The 26,484-nt window shown below is 49.6% G+C and overlaps 1 protein-coding gene across 1 annotated transcript; it reads left to right on the top strand.

Moving 5' to 3' along the window:
* Positions 1 to 1,602: 1,602 nt before the first annotated feature.
* Positions 1,603 to 19,848, top strand: RALY (RALY heterogeneous nuclear ribonucleoprotein; the record flags this gene model as incomplete). Its single annotated transcript, XM_079543367.1, has 7 exons — positions 1,603 to 1,858; positions 6,283 to 6,355; positions 13,442 to 13,489; positions 13,634 to 13,794; positions 14,909 to 15,022; positions 15,842 to 15,987; positions 19,804 to 19,848. The coding sequence occupies 7 exons, from the start codon at positions 1,603 to 1,605 to the stop codon at positions 19,846 to 19,848; spliced, it is 843 nt and encodes a 280-aa protein (XP_079399493.1).
* Positions 19,849 to 26,484: the final 6,636 nt, after the last annotated feature.

The following is a 26,484-nucleotide window of genomic DNA, read 5'->3' as shown; positions in this document are numbered from 1 at the left end:
CCATGAAGGAGCTGAGTGCCCTGATCTTCATGCCCTGAAAATTAAAAAGGCTGAAGGCTGGCAGTCATGACTTGTCCATATAGAGCTCATTGATTGCAATCAGTGTTAAATATCTCCTGTTTGCATGGATCAGGCTCAAGCCCCTGCTATGGGGCTGTTGCAAACCCTGGAAATAGACAGCTCATGGTGACAAGCTCTGAGGTGCTGATGCTTGCCTCTGTGCACAGAAATACATTCAGCCCCATCCCCTGCTGTGGGCTGGCTGCCCCGCAGCTCAGGCTGCCCAGGGCTCCTCCATGGCCTCGGTCACCTCTAGAGATGGAGCACCCACGGCTCTTGGGAGCAGTGCCAGGGCCTCACCACCCCTGGATAACAAGAAGGGGAAAAGGGATGAAAGTCTTGGCACAACCCCAAAAAGCATGTCGGGAAATGATTCTGCCAGTGAGGACAGACTTTTTTGAGGCTGGGCTGCAGGTGGGCAGAACCCCCAGGACTTGGGATCACAGGGAGCTGCCCCATGCAGCCAGGGAGCTGCCAGCCATCCCAGGCCAGACTGCCCAGACAGAGATGGAGAGGTGGAGCCCCAAAGCTGGCTGCACTTCATCCCAGCAGTGCTCAGGCAGATGTTGGAGTGCCTGGCAGGGGCCAGGGAGAAGACGTAGGGAAGAGCAGCACCAACCATGTGCATTGTAAAACAGCTCCCACAGCTCTGCACTGACTGCTACCGGGTAAATATCACATCGTATGTGTCCAGCAGACAGTCTTTTTTTTGGAAGATGAAAATCAAACCAATATCTTCGGACAGTTGCAGTTTTTGTTGCATAAACAAAAGGAAGCTGCCTGATAGGCAGCAAGACTAGATTTATTTAATAGTTCCCAGCCCTGATCCTTCGTAGCAACTGCCCATGAGATAGCCCAGGTAAGGACCCGGGAGGATTGTGCCTTGGAGCTGTGCTGGCGGGCTGCAGTGCCTGCTTATGATTCCCAAGCAAACAGTGACATCTCCTGTTAGCTCAGAATGCAGCTCAAAGCCCAGCAATGCTAGAGAGCAGATATCAGCTAGGAGCACAGTGTTTCCTTCACCATGTAAATTTCATTGCTTGCTTCCAGAAAAATGAAGCCTTCTTCTATCTACAGATGCAGATCTGCAGGGTCCAGGTTGTCCTTGTGCATGGGGAGAGCCAGCCTGTGCCAGGGGGACCTGGAAGCCCAGGAGGTGGGCATGAGCAAAAGTGCTGAATGCAAACTGCTCATAAAAGAGCAGTCCTCGAACTCTAATTAAGTATAGACAGGTAAAAACTTTATTTTAATTGCATTAAAGCTTATTTGGATGTAAAATCTATTTAAATACTATTTTTTGCCTGGGAAGCAGCCAGCATACACTCAGAGTCAACCTGATAAATGCATTTCTGCTGAGCTTTGTGCTGGTGGCAGCAGTCCCTGCCCAGCACAGAGGGGTCTCCAGAGGCTAGCTGTAGTTGGGGAGCTGGTCCTCTTGCTCCAGCCTTGCTGGTACCCTTTTCCCCCTCTCCTTTTTGTAAGACTTAGGTAATTCCCTTGCACGCCTTCCTGACTCCTGCTTTGTTCATTCAGGTGTTCAAGATGTCATTGAAGGTGCAGACGAGCAACATAACGAACAAGAATGACCCCAAGTCCATCAACTCCAGAGTCTTCATTGGCAATCTCAACACAGCTGTGGTCAAGAAGTCAGACGTGGAGACCATTTTCTCCAAGTACGGCCGCGTGGTGGGCTGCTCCGTTCACAAGGGCTATGCCTTCGTACAGTACTCCAATGAAAGGCACGCACGTGCCGCCGTGCTGGGTGAGAACGGACGCGTGCTTGCAGGCCAGACACTGGGTAAGTCTTTTGTGCAGGTGCTCTAGGTGCCCAGGTGCAACAGCCCCCTGAAGGGTAGTCAAGGCATGGCTGGGCCAAGATCAGGCTGCAGCAATGATCTGTAAGTCAGGGTCAGGTTTAGGGATGGTGAATGGATTACACAGCCCACTGATGAGCCAGCAGGGCCGTAGTGATGAGACAGGCCTGGGGGCATATTGGTCCATGGGGCAGGAACAGCAGGGTCCCTATCCAGGCACAGGCATGGCTGTGACAGTGCTGGGGACCAGCATCAGAGCTGTCCTGCAGATCAGCAGTGAGGCTAAGCACAGCCATCCAGATGTATTAGTGCACTCAGGACTGTGGCCACAGCACTGCTTGGACTTCGTAGAGGCAGAGGGGACTCTGGATAGAAAAAGTGGCATCCTGAAATGAAGGATTGGACTGAAATAAGAGCAGCTCGTCACCTGAATGGCTTCCCTCAGCACTACCAGAGGACTTGATCTCCTATTTTTTTCACCATCCAGAAGTCAGTTGTCTCACCATTTCTGATCACATGGACATCCTCTGTGATCAGCTGAGATGAGCTTCTCTGTGTTTGAGTCTGAGACACCTAGTTGAGGTCGGGATGGAGGTAGCAAGCTACCAGCCTTAGCCTTGCCTTTCAAGAGAGGTGATAATCTAACTTGAACTGTCTCAGACTGGCTTCAGCCAGCTGATGTTCAGTGAGATAACTCTCCCCCCACCAGATATGTGAAAGTCTCTTGTCTGCACTGCTGTGTGATAAGAAATAACAAACAAAACCACCCCAGCTGCTCCCAGCTGCATCCTTGTTTTGCAGATTGCTCTGAAGTGTCACATGCTGAGAAGCCTTTGTCACCAGCTCTAAGCTGAGAATTGGAACCAAAGGCAGTGTTTTTAATGAAAAATTGTTATCTCCAAGTCTGCTGCAAGCAGCGGCTATTGGACACACAGGGAAGCGATTTGCAACCCATTCCCACTCTGCTGCCAGCACAGCAGTCAGAAATAGGAAGTTGTGTGCTAGGTCATGTCTTTAAGGCACTGTGCTGTTTCCATCCATGCTTTATTCAGTACAGAAACTTTTCTTCATTTCTCTTGCTGTCAACACAAAGCAGAGCTGAAGTGCAGTGTGCCAGGGTTGCTGCAGCCCAGATGTTGCCCACATGTTTGCATCATTTGTAGAAATGATGAGCAAGGTGCTGGGGAGCAGAGGAGCTCATGCTGGCACTGCTGTCAGAGGTGCAGCTAAGAGAAGGCCACACAGCCACTTTGCTTGAGATGCCTATAATTGTATGTATTTATATAATTGTATTGTATGTATGTATAATATGTATTGTGATTGGAACTGTTCACTATTGGTGCTGGTCCCAGAGGTCTGCCATGCCAGCAAGGCAAAATAACCATGCTACAGCTGTGAGAACTGCACACACACTGGAGGAGGTGTTCAGTTCCCTTTCATTTGCCTTCTCTTCATGATCAAGTCTCACAACAGAAGAGTTCAGCATGCTTTCCTATTAATACTCGTGGCCCAGTATAAATGTGGATTTGCTCCTCTTTCAGTGGAACCCAGCAGAAAGAAAGAGGTAAAGACACTGTACAGTGTGATTAGTCTGCACAGGAAAAGTAGAAGGCCCCTACAAAAACATGGCTTCACAGCCACGTGGGCTGTACTAATGTGGAGGAAAAGAAAGATGGGACAGGTATGGGCATGGTAGGTGTGTTGCTGGTGAGGCTGTCCCTGCCTCAGTGTATGCGCAGGACTTGAAGGGAACATGCTATCATCTTCAAACCAAAACCTGCAGGTACAACCAGTACTGTCAGGCTTCAAAAGCAGCATTTTGAATGTAAGTCTCAGACTGTAATGTCCAGTCCTCCAAGCACCTGGAGCGTGGTGGCTGGAGCCAGTGTCCCTTCCCAGCTCCATGCAGTAACTTCAGCTGGTTGCACATGCAAGCACCTGATCCTGCAGAAGAGCAGTAAAACAGTGCTCTTCAGGCCTACAGCTGCATTCTGGATGACAGGAGCTCCTGGGAAATTACCACCCATGCACTGTGGACAGCACCTGGTGGAGGGGGAAAGCACCTCCAACCTGCTGAGGGGGCAGCAGCTTGCAGTAGTGCAGGGCTGCATGTCCCCAGTGTCAGCAGGAGTCATGTAGCAGGACATCCAAATCCAGAGCCACTACTGCATGCCAGGCCTTAGCTTGAGCAAGGCAGCTCATCTTTCTATCTGGCATCTTCTTCATAAGATCAGTTCTCTATCTGGATGTCCTAATAGCATTTTATTCTGTCTTTTTTTATCAGCGGACGTGCAGACTGTCAGACTTGCATTTTAACTGATCAGCCAGATACTGAATGCATCCATAAATTGAGGTGTTTGGGAGCCGTGTCTGCAGCCCATCCCTCACTGGGTCATGGACTGCTCTGCCAGGCACGTCCTGGTTACCACTGTGCTTTCTGTAGAGGCTCTTAGCAAATCCAGTCATTGCAGGAGGCCATCACCATTTCAGTGCAGGAGCTCTGCACTTCAGGCTGGCTCCATACCAGTAACCTGTCCCTGACATCTGTGCTAGACAGAGAACAACCTCCTCATTTAGTGCAGGAAGAGACACCTGCTTATGGGTAGGGAGGGATATATATCATGGTCTGAGCAAATGGATTCAGTGATAAGGAGTAGTGAGCCAGAATGGAAATGGGATACAGAATGTGTCCAGGCTGATGTGCATGCTGAGCTCTTGTCTTTCTGTGTTCATTGACAAGGGAGTCCTGGGGGTTCTGACGGCTCATCACTGCTGCAGGTCAAAAGTACAAATTTCCTACTGTGACTGTACAACCCCAGTGAAGGCTCTGTGATGCTATTTCTAGCAGTGCATACCAGCAAATTGAGCTAATTGTTGTCATTATCCACATTATCCACCTTTCGGCTTTCATTGCAACTCCCTGGAAGGGTGTCAATCAGTATGGTGCTGTCAGTTGCTCTCCATTTTGCAAGAAAAGTGACTGGCAGCTTGCAAGATGCACCTTGACAGCAGAATGGGTTCACAGCAGGAGTACTGGAGCTGAGCAGGGATGTGCTCTGGGATGCACCATGGAAGAATTTATTCCTCCCTTCCTCTATAGCATTGCCAAAGGCATTGTACTGTTCCAAAACAGAAAGACATCCATGTTGGCAGCAGCCATCCACAGAGCTGTCCTGTTCACATCCTTGTTCAGGCTCAGCATTCTTCTACATTTCCGTTAGCAGCTGAATATGGAAGGGTGGAGAGTGAAAGGCAGCAATGAAAGGAGGCATTTTGATGCCTCCATGCCCCTGTGCCAGAACAGCAGCACACGGCATAGCCACCATGGTCCCTTTGCTTGCAAGGCACACAGTTCTAGGGCATGCATGTGATGTTGAGCACAAGTCTTGTGCCTAGCTGATGAAGGGAGGTACAGCCATTAAGCAAATAACTGCAATTCATTTCCAACTACACAAGCAAGATAGTAATGCACACCCAGATGACTGCAGTTGTCCTTTCCTACCCCTGCCAGAAGAAACCTCCAGTGACTCAGGCTGTTGTGATTAGGACAAGATACTAGGATTTCAGACTAAAAGAGGGAAGATTTAGATCGGATATAAGGAAAAAGATGGTGGTAAGGCACTGTCACAGGCTGCCCAGGGAGGTGGTGGATGGCCCATCCCTGGAGACATTTAGTGTCAAGCTGGGGGCTCTGAGCAGCCTGATATAGATGTAGATGTCATTGTTCATTGCATGGGAGTTGGACCAGATGATCTTTAAGTGTGCCTTCCAACTCAAAAGACCCTATGATTTGCATGCCCAGAAGCATATGGACAGACTTATGGTCACTCTTGGTGCTGGCTTGCCAGGCTCTTGGCTCTTGAAATTGGCTCTATCACTTTATTCCCACATCAAAAACATGCTTGGCAGTGAGGCTGAGGAGAGAAATTTCCTCCACAGATTAGAGCAACCCATTCTCCCTGCCCTTCATCAAAGATGTACCTGAGAGATCAACTGGGTGCATGCCCCTACACTTCATGCACTTCTTAATGCATCCCAGTCCAAAGCACCGTGTGGCTTGTGCTTAACACTCATTTTTATTCTGAAGGAGCAAGGAATAAATTGGAACTACGGGCAGTTTTCTGTATTCTGTGCCTTATCATAACAGCACCGTGCTCCTCTGGGAAGCCTGCCCTGAATTTGTGTACATGGGTTTGAGCGTGTCCAGAGTCACTGACTTTGAAAATGAGTGTTTTGTATCTGTGTAGAGCAAGAGGAAAACATTTGCCTTCCTGTGAAGGTCCAACAGGGACCAGCTGAAGGAAGGCAGGAGTGCAGCAGGTCTATCGCAGCAGAGTGCAGTGGGGCTGTGCCTCACTCGCAGTTCTCATGGGCACACAAGGTAATGTTGTGGCTTTGTTTGTTGCAGATATCAACATGGCTGGGGAACCTAAACCTAACAGACCTAAAGGGCTGAAGAGAGCAGCCTCCACATTATACAGGTAGGTCACCTCCTGGCCCAAGCTCTCTGGGCTGGTATTTCCCTGAAGCTGCTGTCCTGATCTCCCTGGGGCTTTCTCCTCCATGGCCTTTCCTGAGCCTGGCCTTTGCAACCCCACTCAGGGCTGGGCTTAAGGGACGAATCAATGGCAGACCCAGGGCTGGCCAAGGCCTTTGTTGTGTGACTCCACCTGAGAATGGCCTGACCCAAAAACGGTGTGGGAAGTCATCAGATCAGTAATTGGAGGTGACCAAGGAGATGGTCAGGGGAAGTCGCAAAGGAGCCAGTGCTTCAGAGCAGTGAAGAAGATGCTGAGCATGGGGGCATAAGGAACAAGTGGGACATGGGATAGGTCAATGGGAGATGTGAGCTGTTACAGATGTCAGAGTGAGTCTTCAGTGCCAACTGCAGAGACTTCATCATGATTCTCGTGATAAATGATGATTTTCACTGAAGCCCCACAGTCTGAAGTTGTGGGAGTGTGGGAGAAGCTCATGTTCCTGCTCCTGACGTTGCAGAAAGAAAAATCTGAAAAGGTATTTTGAAAGCACCTTGAAGGTTTAAGAACCCAAAAACAAATAACAAGATCCCAAAATGTGTTTTATTTATAAGTTTAAGTGATTGTATTCACATGGAGACTAGGGCACTAAGTCAATATTTAGAAAGTGTGATTTGGGAATGCAAGAATGAAATGAGTATCAGTGTTATAGGATGTTGCAACAAGAGAAAATCATGAGAGAACTGTGGGTTTTTCTGTGAGAAGAAGTGAGGGATGAAGAGAAGTGAAAAAACTACGATCTGAACTCAGTCCAATAGCACAGTGCTAGTAAATGGCAAAACTTAGCAGTGCGGTGTGCTGCTGACATAGCTAAACCCACCAGAGCTTCAGAAACCCACCCACCACCACCCCCAAGGCATCTGCCAAGACCTTCCCTGAGCCTCTCAGCTCAGTTCCTTGCAGCATTCACAAGACAAATTCTCCCTCCCTTCCCCAGCCAGCATGTTCTTCCCTGCTTTTCCCCCTGCTTTGGCTCATAGGTCTGGCCAGGAAAGTGATGCTGGGAAAGGGAGCAGCATCACCGGTGTAGACCTGCTGCTCCACATGGACTGTCACAAGTCCACGGGGCCAGATGGGGTCCACATCACCATCCCAGGTGAGGAGGGAGCTGGCAGAGGTGATTGCCAAGCTGTGTTTCACCATCTATCAGCAGACCTGGAAAGGTCCCAGCTGACTGGAGACTTGCTAATGTGACACTCAGCTGTAAGAAGGGTTGTAAGGAGGATCTGGGGAACTACAGGCCCGTCAGCCTGACCTCAATTCCAGGCACGGTTATAGAATAGTGAGATCACACAACATGTGCAGGACAACTGGGGGATCAGCCCCAGGCAGTATAAGTTCACAAAAGGCAGGTCCTGTTTGACCAGCCTGATCTCCTTCCGTGACCAGGCGACCTGCCTGGTGGCTGAGAGAAAGGCTGTGCGTGTAGCCTGCCTAGACTGCAGCAAAGCCATTTGTCACTGTCTCCCACTGCCTTTTGGAGAAGCTGGCAGTCTGTGGCTCAGACAGTTACACTCTTTCTGGGTAAAACACTGTCTGGATTGCTGGTCCAGAGAGTGGTGGTGAATTGAGTTACATCCAGCTGGTGACCGGTCACAAATGTTGTTCCCCAAGGGTCAGCTGTGGTGCCTGTGATGTTCAGTATCTTTATTGATGATTTGGATGTGCGAATTGAGTGTCCTCTCAGTAAGTCTGCAGATGACACCAAGGTGGGGAAAAGTGCCTGCCAATAGGAAGGCCCCACAGAGGGATCCGGACAGGCTGATGGATGGGCTGAGGCCAATGGGATGAAGTTCAGTGAGAACAAGTGCTGAGTCCTGCATTGTGGTCACAACAACCCCAGGCAACACTACAGGCATGGGGCAGAGTGGGTGGAAAGCTGTGCAGAGGAAAAGGACCTGGGGGTGTTAGCTGACAACTGGCTAAACATGAGAGAGCAGAGTGCCCAGGTGACCAAGAAGGCCAACGGCATCCTGGTTTGTGTCAGAAATAGCACAGCCAGCAGGAGCAGGAGGTGATCGTCCCCCTGCACCCAGCACTGGTAAGGCTTCACTTCAAGTGCTGTGTTCAGTGTTGGGCCCCTTGCTACAAGAAAGACATTAAGACCCTGGAGCATGTCCAGAGAAGGGCAATGAAGCTGTGAGAGATCCAGAGCACAAGTGTTATGGGAAGCAGCTGAGGGAACTGGGATTGTTCAGTCTGAAGAAGAGGAGCTTCAAGGGAGACCTCATCACCCTCTGTAACTCCCAGAAAGGAAGTTGTGGCAAAGTGGGGGTCAGTCTCTGCTCCCAGGTAACAGCAATAGGACGAGAGGGAATGGCCTCAGGTTGCACCAGGGGAGCAAACTGCTTGCAAATTGCTCCAAGAGTCTTAGTGTAGATTTAACCCAGCATGGCCCTTTGCCAGAATTTGGCCTTCTGGTTTTGCAGGGAGAAAATGCACATCTGTGCATCATCTCCACTGTTGTATGGAAATGGAGATGACACAAATCCTTCTATGTAGTTGTACACATACAACTTGCATGGTGCCATAATGCAAATCAATTCGTTCCATATATTAGATGATAGAGCATCTCTTTGTCAGCATTTACTCTTCGTCTCTGCCTTGACCACTAATCCTCTGTTGAAATGGTCAGTGTTTGAGCCTTCCAGGCTGCATGTAGCTGAAGACAGAGATACTTGCTTCCTCCCACAGATACGGATGTGTTAAAATATGGGCCATAGACTGCTCTGAGCTTCAGCAGTATTTCATTCCAGATTGATGACAGACTTAAACTTTGCCATCTGGACAAGCAGTGCTTATGCTATCTCATGGAAAGCCTGGAACCCAGGTTTGCAGTGAGGTGTGGTTATAGCATTTCCTACCCATGGTAAATTTTTCTGAATGTTAGACTTCAAAAATCGCAGCACAGTAATTTGTAGAAACGCTGTGTTAAACACACAAGATTATTTTTTCAGTGGTTGGGTTTTACTTTGCCTAGCTCCAAGTGTGCATGAGAGAGGCAAGTATTAGAGAAGGCAAGACAAAGGATATCTCATTCTGGACTAACAGAAGCAAAAATCTTGACAGTTTTATTTGATCCATCAGCCCCAGGGTATGCTTGGGTGTTTAATTGAAATCTCTTGGGAGGTATCTTCCCATCTACCTCCAGAAGGTAGAACGTAACCCGAGGTTCACATCATCATCGGTTTTTGGAGGTGGCTTCACAAAAGCCAGACAGATAGTGGAAAACTTTGCTGCCATCACTGTTCTGCCCAGGTCCCTGCTGCAGGGCAGTGAAGCAGACAGAGCTGTACTGACCACAGACCTCTGTCCTTCCTAGTGATGTTGGTGCTAAAATGACAGGCAGCCTTGGGACAACCTAAGCCCTGCAGGAGCAACCAAGTGCCACTCAGCATGATGGGCACAGACCTCCACTGACATTTCCGCAGCCTGTGGTCACAGGTGGACAATGTCCTTCAGCCCAGCTGGCATCCACATCCCTTATTGTACTCATTGCAGTCCAAAAGCTTCAGTCATACTGCCTCCAATCAGCAGAGCAGTGACACCCTATGCCCTGTGGTGCCAGATTTGCTTCTGTTAGTCCAGAATGAGATATCCTTTGTCTTGCCTTCTCTAATACTTGCCTCTCTCATGCACACTTGGAGCTAGGCAAAGTAAAACCCAACCACTGAAAAAATAATCTTGTGTGTTTAACACAGCGTTTCTACAAATTACTGTGCTGCGATTTTTGAAGTCTAACATTCAGAAAAATTTACAATGGGTAGGAAATGCTATAACCACAGCTCACTGCAAAACAGCCCCAGGGAAGAGTAGAGGTGGACAACGGTACCCAGGGGGTCCAGCACTGGTGAGGATTTGTGCAGCCCTTCTGCAGCCCCAGTGTCTCAGAAGTGCTGGGCTCACTTCCAGCATTTCACTCCCAGCTTCCCAGGTAGTCGCAGGAGGAAAGAACCTCACACCAGATGTGCAGGGCTGTAAAAACTCTCTATTTAACCACGGCCAGATTTTCCAAGTAGCTTTCCAGTAGATATTATTTCTACTGCTGCACTAATTAAGGTTGTGCAGTTGTTAGTAGAAGGATGCGAGCTGAGCACGTGTTGCCTGTGACGATCGACCCAGGTAATTAAAAGCACAGCCACTCAGCTTCACGTTGCTATTCAGGTCCATGCTCAGAAACGGCACCTCAAATGTAATGTAAATTCAGCACCTAAAAACAATTGCCCTTCAATTAGAAATGTGTGGGTCCTGCACCTTTGTGAGTCATTACTGAATGTTATTTAATTGCTCAAGAATAGCAATGCAGAAGGAATGCATCAGGAGTCGTGCTGCTTGACATGGCCTTACAGGATTCTGCTGCCTCTCTCTCTGATTGTCCCTGCTTTCATTTTAAAGGGCACAGTGTCACCAACTGATTGAAAAATGGCAAAAATTATTCTTGTACATAAAGGAAGCCCTGTCAGGTCACTGAGTAATGGTTCATCTACTGCAGGAAGGTTTATCCTACATGCAGGGAAATTATCAGGTGTGCACATTTCAGATAAATCACTGAAGCTAAGACTTTTTTACTGTCATTTTTCTATTCTCATGTTGGAAGAGTTGCTCTTTGCTCCACGCCTGACTTCTAAGGCTGCCAGTAAGAGCATCCAACACTGCCTCCCTCCTCCCACAGCCTCCTGCAGGACTGGCCATGACCTGTATGGCGTGTTACAACAGGGTTCAGACTTCAGAGAAAAACCCTCATTTGAGCCCTCTGCATTCCTGGAGGGCTGTATTGTGGTTTCCAGGTGATGAAAGAAGCTGAGGTCAGAGTGTTAGCCATCCCTCACCGCACTGACTCGGAGGCAGACTCCTCTCACACACATTCAGCCCTCCACTCTGTCGGGGCTTTCATGGGGTCTGGTTGTCTGGTCTCCCTTTGTGCTTGCTGGATTAAAAAAAAACTTCATTCAGTGCAGTTTGCTTGACATTACTTCAGATGTCTGCCTTTGGCTGTGATGAGCCATGGCCTGGAATTGCCTCTTGCTTGGATGTGTTGGGATATGTTTACGTTCCTGCTGGTTGAAGCTAAACAAGGTACATCCCACTGTTTTTGGGAGGAAGTCGGAACCAGCTCTCCAGGATAATTAAGCATCTACTTCCTTTTGGAAATTTATGAAAGAATATTTGGGGTCGGAGCAGGATGATTCCCCTCGTCCTGGCTTTCCACCCCCAAAAAATTAGTAGGTAGACCTGGACCCCACGTCCTGCACGTAGAGCGTGCTGCAAGCAAACCCTGCTCTGAGCCCATGGGTCTGCTGGTGGGGAGAAAAGGTCTGGAGGAAAATCCAGCTCAGATCCAGCACCTCACATATGATATGGCTGAGAAGAAAGCAGTGAGGGTATTTCTGAGTTGTGCCAAATGCCCCCATTTGAGTTGCTCCTCAGGAAATGGTCTCAAGCTGCTTCATGACCTCCGAGCCCTGGTGAGCTTCCCAAAAAGAGATGGTCCTGATTCCTCCGCCCCCCCAGAGACCTTAAGCTGCACAGAGAGGTCCCCAGTGTCCTCTTCTGCCCATGGATACAGAGAACATTGGTGGCCTTATTGGGCCACCACTGGGGCTAGTCAGGAGCATCTCACCTGAACCTGTCAGGTCTGATGAATGTCACAGAATTGTAGCAATGTCATTTAAGTTGCAGCTAAAGAAAGAAAAAGAAAGGAAGCGTGGGAGTCTGACAGCATAGAAGAATCCTCATTCAATTTTCCTTTCAAATGACATCCTATTTTGATTCTATTCTGTGTTTATTGGATTCAAACAGAATGGGAGTCAAACATGCCTAGCGATCAAAATAGACTGGAGAGCCGAGGGCAGCCGTTGTTCTTGGAGATTTTCTGTATTTCCAGGCTTCATCCCAGGGCCGAATGGAAATAAAGTTACTGGTCTTGAAAAAATACATCTTCTCTTTCCATACGAACAGGCTGGTTATATTCCAGCAAGAGTTGATGCGGCAGGAATTACCTTTGCCTTTCAGCTGTGAAAAGCATAACAGAGAATAAATACAGACCACTCAGGGTTTCGGATGGGAGGCTGCTGTGCAGCCAGCAGGCGTGGTGTCTTCAAGACAGGTCAGAAGGGGAGGGTGCCAAACCAAAGTACAAGGTAGAATGGCCAATGCCAGCACAGATGCCCCGGATTAAGGATGAACCACGCTGTCACTGTGGCCAGCCACCCATCCTTTTTGTCACTGCTTCCTTGCAATGCAGGACACCGCATTTACTCCCAGGCTACATACTTGAGTGCTCACCCTTCCCATCATCATCTCCTTGTTCCTTTTAGTACTTTATGGTTTCACTACACACATTTTGCTTTCAAGTGCTGCAGTAACCATTCTCTTCACAGCAGCACAGCTTCCCATACAACCAGCACTAATCCAGGCAGCAGCGCACAGATGTGAGGAGGATGTCGCTGGGAGGGGGGAGCTTAAAACATCCTCAGCAGCGATGTTAAATGAATAAAAATCACCTTCTTACTGACTTCTTCCCTACCAATTCTATATGATAAGAACAAGAATCGTAGCAGAGTGGCAGCAGGGCAGGTAGGGCTGTGTCCTCTTGATGTGGGTGCAGTCCCAGCATACAAAATGCAGGAGGGAGGGATGTCAGCAGTGCCCTGGGAGCAGGTAAACCAGTGCAGTACAGACACAGCCCTTCAGCCATGTTTGGAGCTCATCTGCCAGGTGGGCTGGTGCTGCATGATCCCTGCTCTGGGATTTGGAGCAGGATCCCTGCTCTGGGATTTGGTCTTTGTTTGGAACATGGGCATCCTCACAGCGTGTGCGTGGATAATTGCCCCCAGCCCCTCTCTGTAGATGTTAACCCATCTGCACTTCTTGCTTCTCCCTCAGGCAGCCCCAAGCTTCACCCAACATCACCCCCTGTGCGCTGCACCAACCCCGTGGCCATCTGGACCATGAAGGTGGGATGGGTGGTGGCTGTAGGAATAGCTCATCAGTAGTAATTAACCTGTGTCATCCTGCTTCTTCCTGCAGCGGCTATGACTTCGACTATGACTATTACAGAGACGATTTCTACGACAGGTGAGCCGGGGAGGCTGCAGCCGAAGGGGCTTTTCTGTGAGTTGTGAGGGGCAGGCATGGGTCCTGGCAGCAGCACCCGACGGTCTGACCTGCCAGGGCCCGGGCTGTGGTGCTTCAGCTCCCGCTTCCCCCGTATCCCTGCAGGCTCTTTGAGTACCGGGGCCGGGTGTCTCCGGTGCCCAGGGTGGTTCCAGTGAAGCGGCCGCGGGTCACCATTCCCCTCGTCCGGCGTGTGAAGGCAACTCTCCCTGTCAAGCTCTTCGCTAGATCGGCTGCCATTGCCAACAGCTCGGCCAAGCTGAAATGTGAGTATGTGTGTGTAGAGCGGGGCCTGCTCCTGCCATCTACAACACGGCCCCCAGCCTTCAGCTGGGCACCCACACGGCTGGGTGCTCCCAGGGCAAAACCTGCAAAACCCCAAAATGCCTGCAACCAGCAGCACAGGGAGGGCTTTTCAGGAGCCCACGAGCTGCAGATGCGGCAGGGGAAGGTGTAACACAAGGGCTTATCCTTGGCTCCCCACCAATGCCACAATGGGAATGATGGCACGTCCAAGTGCCAGGTGCTGCCCCGTGCAGGATGTTAAATGGTATGGGATTATCCCTTTGGCCAGTTTAAGCCAGCTGTCCTGTTTCTATCCCCTCCCAGCTCCTCGTGCCCTCCCTCGTTGATAGGACAGTAGGAGAGACTGAGAAAACTGAAATGTCCTTGGCTATGTATAGCACTGCTCAGCAATAACTGGATGCATTATCAACATTGCTTTTCTTCTAAAACCAAAACACAGCATCGTTCCAGACATTGTGGAGAAAAGCAAATCTGTTCCAACTGAAACTAAGGCAGCTCCTCATGACAAGAGAGAAACTGAGGTCATGGAGTGTGACCAGAGAGGGGCAGTGGAGCTGTGAGGGGTCTGGAGCACAAGTCTTGTGGGAATGGCTGAGAGAACTGGAATTGTTCAGTCGGAAAGAGGCTCAGGGGAGACACGATAGTTCCCTACAGCTCCCTGACAGGAGGTTGTGGTGAGGTGGGAGTCAGCTTCTGCTCTCAGGTAACAGCAATAGGATGAGAGGGAATGACCTTCACTTGCACCAGGGGAGGTTCAGGTTGGATATTAGGAAATAATTCTCGGAAAGACAGATAATGCACTGGCACAGGCTGCCCAGGGAGGTGGTGGAGTCACCGTCCCTGGAGATGTTCAAGAAGAGATTTGATGTGGCACTGAGGACCATTGTCAGTGGGCACAGTGGGGATGGAGTGGGGTTGGACTAGAAGACCTTAGGGGTCTTTTCCAACCTTAACGATTCTGATTCTGTGAGAGGCCCCAGTGCAGGGGAGCTCATTGCAGCTCTCAACAAAGGCTGTGCTCCCATTTCAGCCAAGCCCATGTTGGCTGACACCTCTCTGTCTTTTCCTCCCAAGTGAAGTGCAGTGAGCTTCAAACCATCAAAACTGAGCTGACACAGATCAAATCCAACATCGATGCTCTGCTGGGCCGGCTGGAGCAGATTGCTGAAGAACAGAAGCAGTCCACAGGTCAGTTGGGTGTGTGCTGGAGCCTGGGGTGCTGCTCACGCATGGGCAAAGACCATGTTAGAGCTGCTCTGCAAAGCCATCGTGGCTTGTAACATGTTCTGAGCACTGACATTGAAGTATCTCCCCTGGGTTCCAGGTGGGGAGGTCCCTCAGACACAGAACAAGAGGTTTCTGTAGCCCCCAGGCACATTGGGTGCTATGCTAACAAACAAGACAGAAGTCCCTGCCATGAGGAGTTTAAAATTCTATTTGTCAGTAAGTTCTCAGCTCCAGGCCCTGAGCAGTTTGTTGGAGAAGGTGCTGCTTTGCAAAGGTACTTCATTCTTCTCTCAGAATTGAAGTTCAGAGCTGGAGCGTGGACTGTGTTTCAGTGGAAACACTGATTTGTTCCTCTCAGCGTTCAGAAGAAGGAGAAAACAGCACAGAAGTACCAGACGGAGTTGAAGCATCTCTGCAAAATAAGTGGTCAAAAAAAACCTTCTGTGCCGCCAATTATTAGGGGCTGCCAAAATCACGCACCCAACCCCCTCCAATTATGGAATGGGAGGTTTTTTTTCTTCTACAGCAGTTTGATTTTGTTTCATTTGCCTTATTGTGTGGGTTACTTCTGCCTCCCACACTCACTCAGAGGGATGCGGAAGGGCGGCCAGCTCTGCTGTTTTCTAGCAGCTCCTTCAAAATTAGCAAAACTTCTCATTGCAGAATAAACCCTAAATCCATTATTTACACTGCAACTCAATCCGGGGGCCCTGTGGATCAGTCTGATCAGGCTGCAGCCATCACCCCCTGATCCTGATGCCTTGGCTCTTGCTCTCACAGAGGTACGGAAGAAGGTGGACGGCAGCAAAAGCGAAGTCTCGCAAGAGGACACAGCATCAGAGGCAGAGGTCAACACGGAGGAGCCACTGAATGGAGATGAGGGAGAGGAGGAGGGCCTTGCACGGGATGAGTGTGAAGATGAACTGGTAAGAGAGGCTGGCTACTGTGTCCCTCCAGCCAAGAGAATTCAGCAAAGGACCACAATTTTACCAGAGCTGGTTAAACCCCCCCCAGGACAGTAGTTTTCTCCTCCCAGAAGGAAATTGTTGTATTTAATCCCATGACTGTTCACAGCTTGTTCTTCCTAGCTGCTCCATGGCTTGCGAAAGCGGTGACCTCGTAAATGCTGCAGAAACACTGCTGGGTTCTGAAATTCAGACTACTTTTATCTTTGATTTCAAAATAATTAATGAACGGTTTAATGAAATTGCTTTGCTCCAAAGGAAGTGGATCTCAGATGAATGGAAAAACATGTTAAAGACAGACCATATTGTGTTAACTGCACTTTCCTAACAGCATGAATTTGCAGTGCCCTTTTGTCCACTGGACACCAAAGAGCAGAAGTGTGGTTATAAAGTCTCAGCAGGCTGCTGTGCGTGATGCTGCAGTTTCCTTTGAGCATGGCTAGCCTGATTTTGTGCACGTCAGCTTTACTCCTGCCCTGAATAAGGACTGGTGAACTTAGGGAGCAGATTTTTGTGGGCCTTTCTCACTACACAGCACTTCTGGTGGCACTAGAAGTGAGGATGGAGCTCACCATCCCTTTCTTCTGCCTCACCCCATCACTGGGCTGATCACATAGCATTTTGTTCTACCTATGGCCAAAAATCTTAGGACACTGACCAGCTGTTTGCACTCTTATACTCTACTGCTGGAATCGTGATGGGATCTGGGATCTGAATGGGGTGTTTCAACTGTTTCAGTATCTGAGGCCTCATTGCTGAAATCTGTGACCCCTGCTAAATCTGAGAAGAGGTGATTAAGGGAGACATCACAAGAGACTGCTAGAAGGAAAAAAGGCAAAAGATGGCCTCCTGCTCTGCATCAGAATAAGGAAGGCCAGGTTTACATCAAAGGAAACAGGTAGAAATTAGGTGATAGAAATTAGGGAAAACTCACTGATGGTAATGATGATAAAAGGCACGCAGTCGACAGAAAATATGGACTTTGCTGCCATTCGTGGCATAAGAATACAGACTGGAAATGATTTAAGTGTCACAGAATGACAGATTGGCATGGGCTGAAAGAGACCTTAAGGATCATCCAACTCCAACTCCCTGCTGTGGGCAGGGACACCTCACACCAGATCAGGCTGCCCATCCATCCAGCCTGGCCCAAATGGGGCATCCATAGCTTCTCTGGGCAGCCTGTGCCAGCATTTCACCACCCTCATCATGAACATTTTTTTCCTTTAATCTAAATCTACCCTTTTCCAGTTTAAAACCATTACCTCTTGTCCTGTCACTACAGAACTTTGTAAGAAGTCCCTCTCCATCTCCTTCAAGAAGAGCTTATCGGGGATGGGTGAACAAGTGCACTGTTTCAAGCCCTAACACTTCTGTTTTCTGTTATTCTCTGATTTGAAAGTGACATTGAGTTCAGAAATATTTTACTGCCAACTTCAGACAGGCTCAGATGAGCTCAGCATGAAGCAGGTTAATGTGTGGAACTTGTCTGCAGGGGTGTTTTCTTAAACACTGCAAGGCAAATCACAAGGGCCATCCTTTAAGTTTTGCTCCTGACCTTAGAGCACTGAGCAGTTTTGAAGTCCTTCCATTTCCTGGGGAGTGAGTTCCTCATCCCGTGTCTTTGGCTTACAGCCATCAGCTTACAGACTGCCACTGGGCTCAGGGGTCTGAGAGTGCACAAGACAGACCTAACCAGTTAACTGGGAAAAAAAACGACCCTTGAATACATCCACCTTTTCCATCAGTTTTGTCACCAGGTCATTGGGTCGTCTGCTTCACTGAGCAGAGGGCTTAATTCTTCCTTAGCTTTCCTTTTACTGCTGGTGTACCTACAGAAACTCTTCTTCTTGCCCTTCACATCCCTCACCAGTTCCAACTCCTGGCTTTTGGCTTTCCTAACACTGTCAGCTCAGCTGGAGTGACAACTGTATTCCTTCCAGCCTTGCTTTCACTTCTGGGTTCTGTTCTTTCTGTAGGAAGAAGCTTGGTTTGGCCTTTGCTGTGCATTCTCGCTGGTCTCTTGTCACGCTTGCCCAACCACACAGCAGTACAGGCTGTTCTCATGCTTTGAGGCAGGTGGTCTTGAAGGAGACCCAGCTCCTCTGTGCTCTGTGGGCCAACAGAAAGGTCACCTGTGAGATTCTGCCCAAAAGACCCCAATTCTGCTGTTTGTCTTAGTCATTTCTCTCTTTCAACTTCGCTGTCTTATTGCCACTGCAGCCCAGACTTCTTTCCACCTTCACACAGATCTGCCTTGTTCATGGGCCGCGCGTCCAGAAGAGCATCAGGCTGACCCCTTGTCAGCCAGCTGCATCAGGAAAGCTTTCTCAATGTTCATCAGAAATCTGTGTGGTTGCTTGCACTCAGCCCTGTTGACTTTCCAGAAGATAGCAGGTTGGTCAGATCCAAGAGTACAAATGCCTGCAAGCCAGGAGGTTTCCTCCAGCCATCCCCAGTAGGTTTTGTATCATGTGGCATGCACCAGGTGCCCACCACAATGTCACAGAAGTTGTTCTGTCTCCTGATCCTCAGCCACATGCTCTCAGCTGACTCACTGCCTGTTCCAAGGCAAATCCCCAAGCATTTGAGCCCTTCCTTTGCCCACAGTACGTGCCACCTGACTTGGTTTTCCTGAAGAGCCTGTTTCCAGGGCACTACACCTGCTTTGTAACTGCAACTCTGCAGATGAAGAAGGAACCTTTGTTCTGCTGCCAGAACTCACAAGCCTCCAGGCTTCCCATCTTGGGAGTCGCCATCTGTAGCTCTTCTGGGCGCAGTCTCCAGCTGTTCCTTGTTCATGCATTGCACTCTTCAGAGTTTTGCCCCCACAGGGGCTCTGCAAACACCCACGTGAGTTCCCTGATTGCACAAGGCTATTTCCCTCCTCCAGTGCTTTCTGCTTACCAGGTTGTGACTGGTCTCTCTTGCTTGCTTTCTGGATCACCTGTTATCACTTGCAGACATCTCCTGGCTCCATTTCCATCTGTTCATTTTCAGTGCTGAGCACCTAATTCATTTAATGATGCCGTATTGCAGAATTGCTCCAGGAGGGCAATTTTCACATGCCTTATTTTCAAATCCGCTCTCGTATGGGGAGCAGTTCAGCACACTGCACTGCCGTTGCAGCCTTTGGAGTGGTGAATATCCTGAGTACTACCCTGGAGGATGAGCTGTACTGCAGACTGTCTCTGTTCACCAGCAGTCCTGGTGATGTTCCCCATTTGCCATTGCAGATCAGCTACCCCTGAGCATCTTTGTACAGTTCCTGGAACTGCAAGGTCTGTGCTTACAGGTGTGGCCATTCCCAGGTCCCAAATAAACTTCTCACAGTGCTAAAACAAGGCAAGAGCTGTGCAAACACATATGGTGAAGCCCAGCTTGTACAAATGCTGTGGCTACTTAATTCTCAGGCCATGTGAAAGTCAGGGGTCTGTCCAAGCGCACACTTAGCAATCAGCGCTCACCACTTGCAGCTTACACCCTGGGCTTAAAACCTTCCCCAGGACATGCAGCTTTCCCACTGGAGGTCTGGCTCTGGAGCAGCATAGATCAGACAGCAGATTTCACACCACTACAGGAAGGTGGGCTTGATTTCATCCTAGTCTCTTTGAGGTTCAGCAGAAGCCAGATCTCAGCACCAAGCAGGGAATCACACATTCTGGGCTGACTGTCCACCATGGAACCAGCTGGTCTCTGCATGCAACACAGCACGGTGCCTCAGGCAAGGCAGGATGGGCACATGGTGATCTGTTTCTTCTTCCCTTTCCCCTCCAGGAGAACAGCCATTACACAGACGTGGAGGATGCCAGACTACAGTAACCAGGTACAGTTCACACTGCTTTTTAGAGGCTGATTCAGCTGGGTCACTGATCAGCCCCTCATTTCCTTTCCTACATCACACAGTGAATCTGTGAGGTTCCAGGAAAATGATGTACCCTTTTATCCCCGCTGCCTTTGTCTCTCCTTGCAGCCCTTTTAGAACAGCAGTGAGTGATGGTGTGAGGAAAGCACGAGGCTAAACCCTGCCCTGGCACGTTGAGCAAGACAAGCTAAATTGAAGTGCTGCTGTCATCTCTACCTGGCATTCAAAAGGAGAAACATGGCCCAACATCTTCCACCCATCTGTAAAGCAGAGACAAAGAAAACTCATCCCAGCAGATCCCCACGACCCCGTGCAATGGATTCAGAGCTCTGCAGCGAGCACAGGCAGCAGCCAAACCCTGCGTGATCCATAATCACCCCTGGCTGGGTATGGACCCAGTGAGTCAGAGATGACACGGGGCTGTTGGCAGGAGAGGAAGGACAACCGAGCCCATCTCAATAAAGACTTTTTTTCCCATGCTAGGTGAGAGCCAGAGCATTTGGTAACTGGGGGAAAAGTACTGTCTCAGTTTGGACAATTTGTGTTCTCACACTCAAGGTCACTTTGAGGAACAGGGTGCAGGATGAGCTCTTCTGCCAGAGCGGTCACCTCCTGCTGTGGCTCTCGTCCCATGCACTGCTGCAGGTACGTGGCTGCTTCCAGGCAGACAGGAGCTGGTGGCTGTGCATGTGCTGTGCTCTTTGCATCTGCTTGAAGAGAGGAGAAGGTAAGGAGATGCTGCCTGCAGGAAAGCAAGTGATCCCAAGCAGGAGAAACGAGGCACGCGTCATCTTCAGCCGTACAGCAGAGAAGGGGTGCCAGCATGCATCAAGCAGGTGGATGCAGCAGCTCCCTGGAAGGGCTGTGGCCCATCTGCAGCCAGAGCAGTCAGCCCCTGCCCTGCTGCTCACATCTGTTCCTCAGCCAGCTCCCCTGGGTCTCTGGGGCACCAGGACAGTGCTGTGCAGCACCACCACAGTTGTGCTCTATCATCCAGCAGCTCTGCAGTGCAGCTCCTGAGCATGCTGAGGCCAATTACAGTGACCCCAGCACGTGTGTGGGTGTGCAAGCATCTCTTTCTCCTGCTTTTGACCCGTGCCACGTCCTGCAAGTAGGAGGCTGAAGCAGCCCTTTCTCACTGCAATGCCCAAGAAGTCTCTCAGCCTTTCTCATCTTGTTCCTTCCTCTTCCATGTGCTTATGCAGTTTTTCTGGGTTCAGAGGCAGATGGGACTGAGACTCACACAGCACTTTATTCAGATCAGTTGTGTCCTGCCCATCTCCCTTCTGTTTCCCACTCCCCCTCCAAAACACACACACAATCAGTGCTTTGAATCCAGAATGCTGTCCACACCTTCTCCTCAGTCCGCACTGCACAGGGTGCTCTGAAAGGGGATTCCTGCTTTCTGCTCCAGCGCTCAAAGCCAGACCTCTTCTACAGCATCTCTCCCTGAAGGGTGGAGGGGAGAACAGGTCATGGGGGCACCGCTTCCCTGCCCGGAGGACCATCCTGGAGCAAGCATGGCTCTTGAAGCACAACGTTTTATTTGCATTTCTTAGTTTTGAATAAGTCATGAGGGAATTAAGGGATCACCGTGCTTTCCCCTACCTTTTTCTGGTTCCTGTACAATTTATCCATTGTGTTGTACTGAGCCGTTGTAGAGCTGTTTTCTAGGCTTTGAGAGATGAGCTGCGGTTTTTGCTATGAACTGGCTGTGATGCTGCTGTCTGGGAGAAAGGTGACCTTGTACATAAGATCCTGTATAATAAAAGAAAGAAATCTAAAGAAATCTAATTTGCTTTTGTTGTCTGCTCTGTCCTACACAGACACACATGCTTTTCTGCTATATTTCACCTGAGCAGATCTTCTTTCCCTCCCTGAACTTCAGCTCTGCCAGCAGGATTGGGTTTCTTTTGCTCAGGGTGTAAGGGCTGAGCTTTGAGAGCACTCTCCTCTCCATGCCCACCCCGAGCCCCATGCCCAGCCCAGCACTGCTCCAGCTTGGTGCAGCAGTTGGTTTTAGGCCATTAGAGCGTGGCCACGGTCCCTTGACACACAGCTGTTCTGATTCTGATAAATTTTTGCAGAGGATGAGGGACTTTGGGAACTGTTAGGCAGGGCCTTGCACGGCAGTTATCTTTGCTTTTAGCCATAGATCCATCCTCGCAAAGTGAGTTCTGTATGGGACCGTGCAGCACATCTCACAAAGAGGCAAAAACAGAGCAGTGGGGTGGGAAAAGGAACATTCCTTTCACTCTTCAGGCCAGAGGGCAGCTGAGAAGCACCCTGCGGGTTTTGCTGGGGAGGATCGCTACCAAAAGAGGAGCCTCCTCACCTCTTCCTGCACACTGCTCCTGTCCCCAGCCTTCCCCTCCCACCCCATTTTTCCATGCACGCACACCCACAAATGTGGGGTGGAGGCTGCATGCTTAGGTCACAGCTCGGCTCCTGAACCACAGTACTGCCTCTGAAACACGCTCTGCTGTCACATGGGAACAGACTGCAGGGAAGAGCAGAACCCCATTACTGGCTTTGCTGTGGTGGACTTGTGGTCCTTCTGTCTCATCTGTCACATCTTGTTAGCTCTTGAATGGCTGTGATGTTGTCCCATCCTGTGCGCACCCAGCCACGTGGGAACAGCTTTCCCATGATGTCCCCATCACGATGTCCCCATGGAGTCGGTCCCTGTCGCTCAATGCTGCCCTGCTGGGATGTGCCAAGACAAGGGTTGGGCGTTTCCCCAGGAGGAACATTTAATTCACCATCTGCACTCTTTGAAGAGAAGCCACCACTATAGAGTGACAACTGAAGTAAGTGCACATCCAGTTCCCATCTTGTGAACTGGAAGTTGTTAAAACTTTTTCCCACCACCCACAAATGCAAGACTGCACTTCTGAGACCTGTGGACATCACTTGCCTTACATTTGCTACTCCATTTGTCATCATGGTGACAGCAACATTGTCTTTGCTGGAGACAAACCCAGATGTTTCCATCTCCTATTGTGATGCCTGCACTGAAGGCAGGCATCACAGGAAATGTGAAACGTGTGAGGTTTAAGCTTTGGGCTTGAATGTGCTGGTCTGGATGGGAAAAGACAATGTGCAAGGCTTTTTTGGTGCTCTGAGCACCAAAATCAGAGCAGTGGATGTTAGAGCAACAGAGCAGGGTTACTCCAGTCCCTAACACTCCTTTGGTCACCAAATCATTAAGGTTGGAAAGATCACTAAGATCATCAAGTCCAGCCATGACGCATCCCTACTAACAAAATATGATAACAAAAACCATAAAACCATGACACCATGTCCCTCATTACCACATTTAACCTTTTGCTGAGCACCTTCAGAGACTGACTCCACCACCTCCATCAGCAGCCTGTGCCAATGCAACATCAATGAGCTTCTGGACATGGAAAGACAACCTGTCAGGCCAAGATGCCTGTAGCCTTGCATTGAGTTTCTGTCAGGAGATACAACAAAAGCCCCTGCTGACTTTAATAAATCCTATCACATGGTTGAAGCCCATTCATTGCTTTGGAAATCTTTATGTTATTGCAGTGGTAGTAATAACCATGCCAGACACTGCCTCTATGTCATAGCCTTCTTGCAACACCTTCCCATTATCTGTGGGATAATTCCATAATTTTTCTCGGTCTTAATAAAGTTGTGGAAACATTGAGAGATGTGTTCAAGTATCTCCAATGGCTCCCAGTGGGTACCAGCCATTATCCTCCAGGAAAGCACTGCCCAACCATGGATTAGATGTTGAGAAGCAAATCAGAATCTTGATTAGCAATCTGGAAACATTCAAGGAAGTGTAAAAATGAGGTGTGTGCTTAGAAAGTATCTGATGGTCTTCAGGGTCTGCCTGAAAAGCCCTGGAAGAGCCCAGGGACCAATGTAGCAGAGCAATGGCTCCTCTGAAGTCTCTTCTTGGGTTTGCTCCACATCACAGTGCTTCTTCCCTGGTGCTGTCCCTCCAACTGAAACATCCTTTGAAGTAATTTTGGGGAGCTGCTGGTTCTTCCTCAGCCAACACAGCCCAGCTCACCCCACTCACAGAGGATTCACATTGCTTGCAGTCAGGGACATGGCTCTTGGTTGGCCATGGCAGCAGGATGGGGACACTGGAACAGCCCTGCAGAGCAGAGTGCCCCACTCTGAGCTCAGTGTGAGCAGCTCCTGGGGGACAAGGCAGGCAGCTTCCACCGTGAGCACCAGGACTGAGTCCTGGGAGATTTCAGGACCTCCAGAGTGGGTTCACAGGCCAGAACCACAAGCAATTGCGAGCTTGTTTCCACATCAGGATCTGATGTAGTATTTGAATAACTGCATTAGGAACTGATGTGAAAAGATGAGATCAGGTGGGAGGCGAGCAGCAGGAGGGGTAAGGACAGAACTAGAATAATCATAAATTGATCATAAGGGACTGTCTTTGTGCCTAAAAGTTCTAAGACAACTCACATAGCCTTCACTGATTGGGTGTGAACACAGAATCAGCACAGCTTCCATGCGTGGGGGGCAGATCAGGCCAACATGGGCACTGGGATGTGCATTTGCATTCAGAAACCAGAATTTCAAGAGAGAGGGAGAAGATGCAAAGATACGTTAATGAAAGCGTGGGAAGGTGAATTGAAACCAAAAGCACAAAAAGAGTGGGAGGTATTAAGAAAAGTGGCAGTGCCAGGTGCCTGAGGGGTCACCCAGCTGATGGTGGAGCGATGCAGCATGCTCTGGTCCCGGTGTTACCCATTGCATTCACACCCCTGTGTGTGTTTTCCCAACGTGGCTACCTTGGAATTTCTCTCCTTTCCACGTACCACCAGGTGTGCTGAGCCCATCAGCGTGGTTTGGGTGCTCAGAAACCTGCAAGGACTGAGCCCCAGTGGGCAGCAACCCAAAGCACACAGGAGATGAACAATGCCAACACTACAAGAACAACACCAGAAGTCAAATGCTCCAGAGCCCCACCAGCAAAAACAACAATAGAAGATGTGTTCAGCTCCTCTAATTCATTCCAGATCCTCCTGTCAAACCCGCTTGCTGCATGGGATTTTTTTCTGAAAAACAGATACCAGCTGCAGATGGTGACACTCAGAGCTGCGCTATGAGAAATCTGGTCCTAAATGAACCAAAGCAGTGATCCACTGGGAATTGTTCTCATCTGCAGAAAACCTTAATAGCTCATTTGAGGAGGGATTCCAGCAGGGCAGAACAATGCACACCCACCCAGCACAAGTACTGCGTGCTGCCTTTGCAACTGCTCTTCATAGCATTCATCTGATGCCCAACCAGGTCTGGTTTACCCCCAGCAGAAATGTTCCCTCAGCAGCAGGATATACAGAACTCACACTGCTCTCCACGAGTGAGCCCTGAGCACAGCAAAGAATGGGGCACCAGCTATGAGAAGCACACGGCAGCCGTGCTCCTTTGGGTTCAGTCATACCAACAGCTCCATCATGGTGAGGAGCATCAGATCTGCTTTTGTTGCAGTTGTTTCAGCTGTTCTCCTGGCAGCAAGGAGCTTTCAGAAAACCTGTTGGAAATGCCATCTTTATACAGCAAAATACAGATGCTTCTTCCCATGCTCAAATTTTTGCTGGGGGATCATTTTCCCGTTCAAGATATCCCCATTCTTTTCTTTCCACAAAAGAAACCTGTGTTGTCAGATGAGCTCAAGGCCTTCCTCCTGGAAAACAGCCAGGCACTTCCCAAGCTGGATGCAACTCGTGTTGGCAGATACCCAATTTAGGCACTCGCTGGTGGTGTACAGAGAAGACCAAGCCCCCAGATACGCACTGGGACAGCACACGGTCTGTTGAATCCAATTGGGTCACCAAAGAAGCAGTAAGAAGACGGCAGCGCAGAGGGTACGAGAAAAGCAACCCACCTTACAGATGGAAGAGCTCATCTCCAACCACAAGGCTGGGAGCATAGAAAACACTCTGGGTGTCACACTGACACACTCAGCGCCCTGCAGGTGCAGCACGGAGCCCTGGCTGTTCCCACCCAATGGAGGCAGCTGAGTGATACACAGCAACCAGAGAGCTGTGCTCAGACAGCACTGTTCCACATCCCAAACCAGAACCAGCTCTGCATTCACAAAGCAATTCACTGCATTTCTTGGTTGTTTTTTTTTTTTGTTTTTTTTTTTTGTTTTTTTTCCTTATTAGCATTTCCTCACTTGCCCAGTCCTCACTTCCTACTGTTATGAGGGCTGCTCTGAAAGTAAAGTCTGTTTTATGGTGTTGGTCCATGACATGCCCAGAGAGGCTGCGGATGCCCCATCCATCCCTGGAGGTGTTCAAGGCCAGGTTGGATGGGGCCCTGGGCAGCCTGGGCTGGTATTAAATGTGGTGGTTGGTGGCCCTGCGTGCGGCAGAGGGGTTGGAGCTTTATGATTCTTGAGGTCCCTTCCAACCCTGGCCATCCTGTGATGACATCAGAGGCAGATGGTGGTGGGATGGCAGTAGAGCATGATCCTTGCCACCGATATCCCATCCCATCCTGTTGCAGTCTGACAGAATGGCACCTGACATGGAAGTGCTTATGGAGCAAGGGTGTGGAGCTGCATTCCTCCACATAGAAGAACTGGC

This window comes from Tetrao urogallus, assembly GCF_951394365.1.
Source record: "Tetrao urogallus genome assembly, chromosome: 16".
NCBI lineage: Eukaryota > Metazoa > Chordata > Aves > Galliformes > Phasianidae > Tetrao > Tetrao urogallus.
Note: the sequence above shows the minus strand (reverse complement) of the source record. Positions and strands in the feature narration are given on the sequence as shown.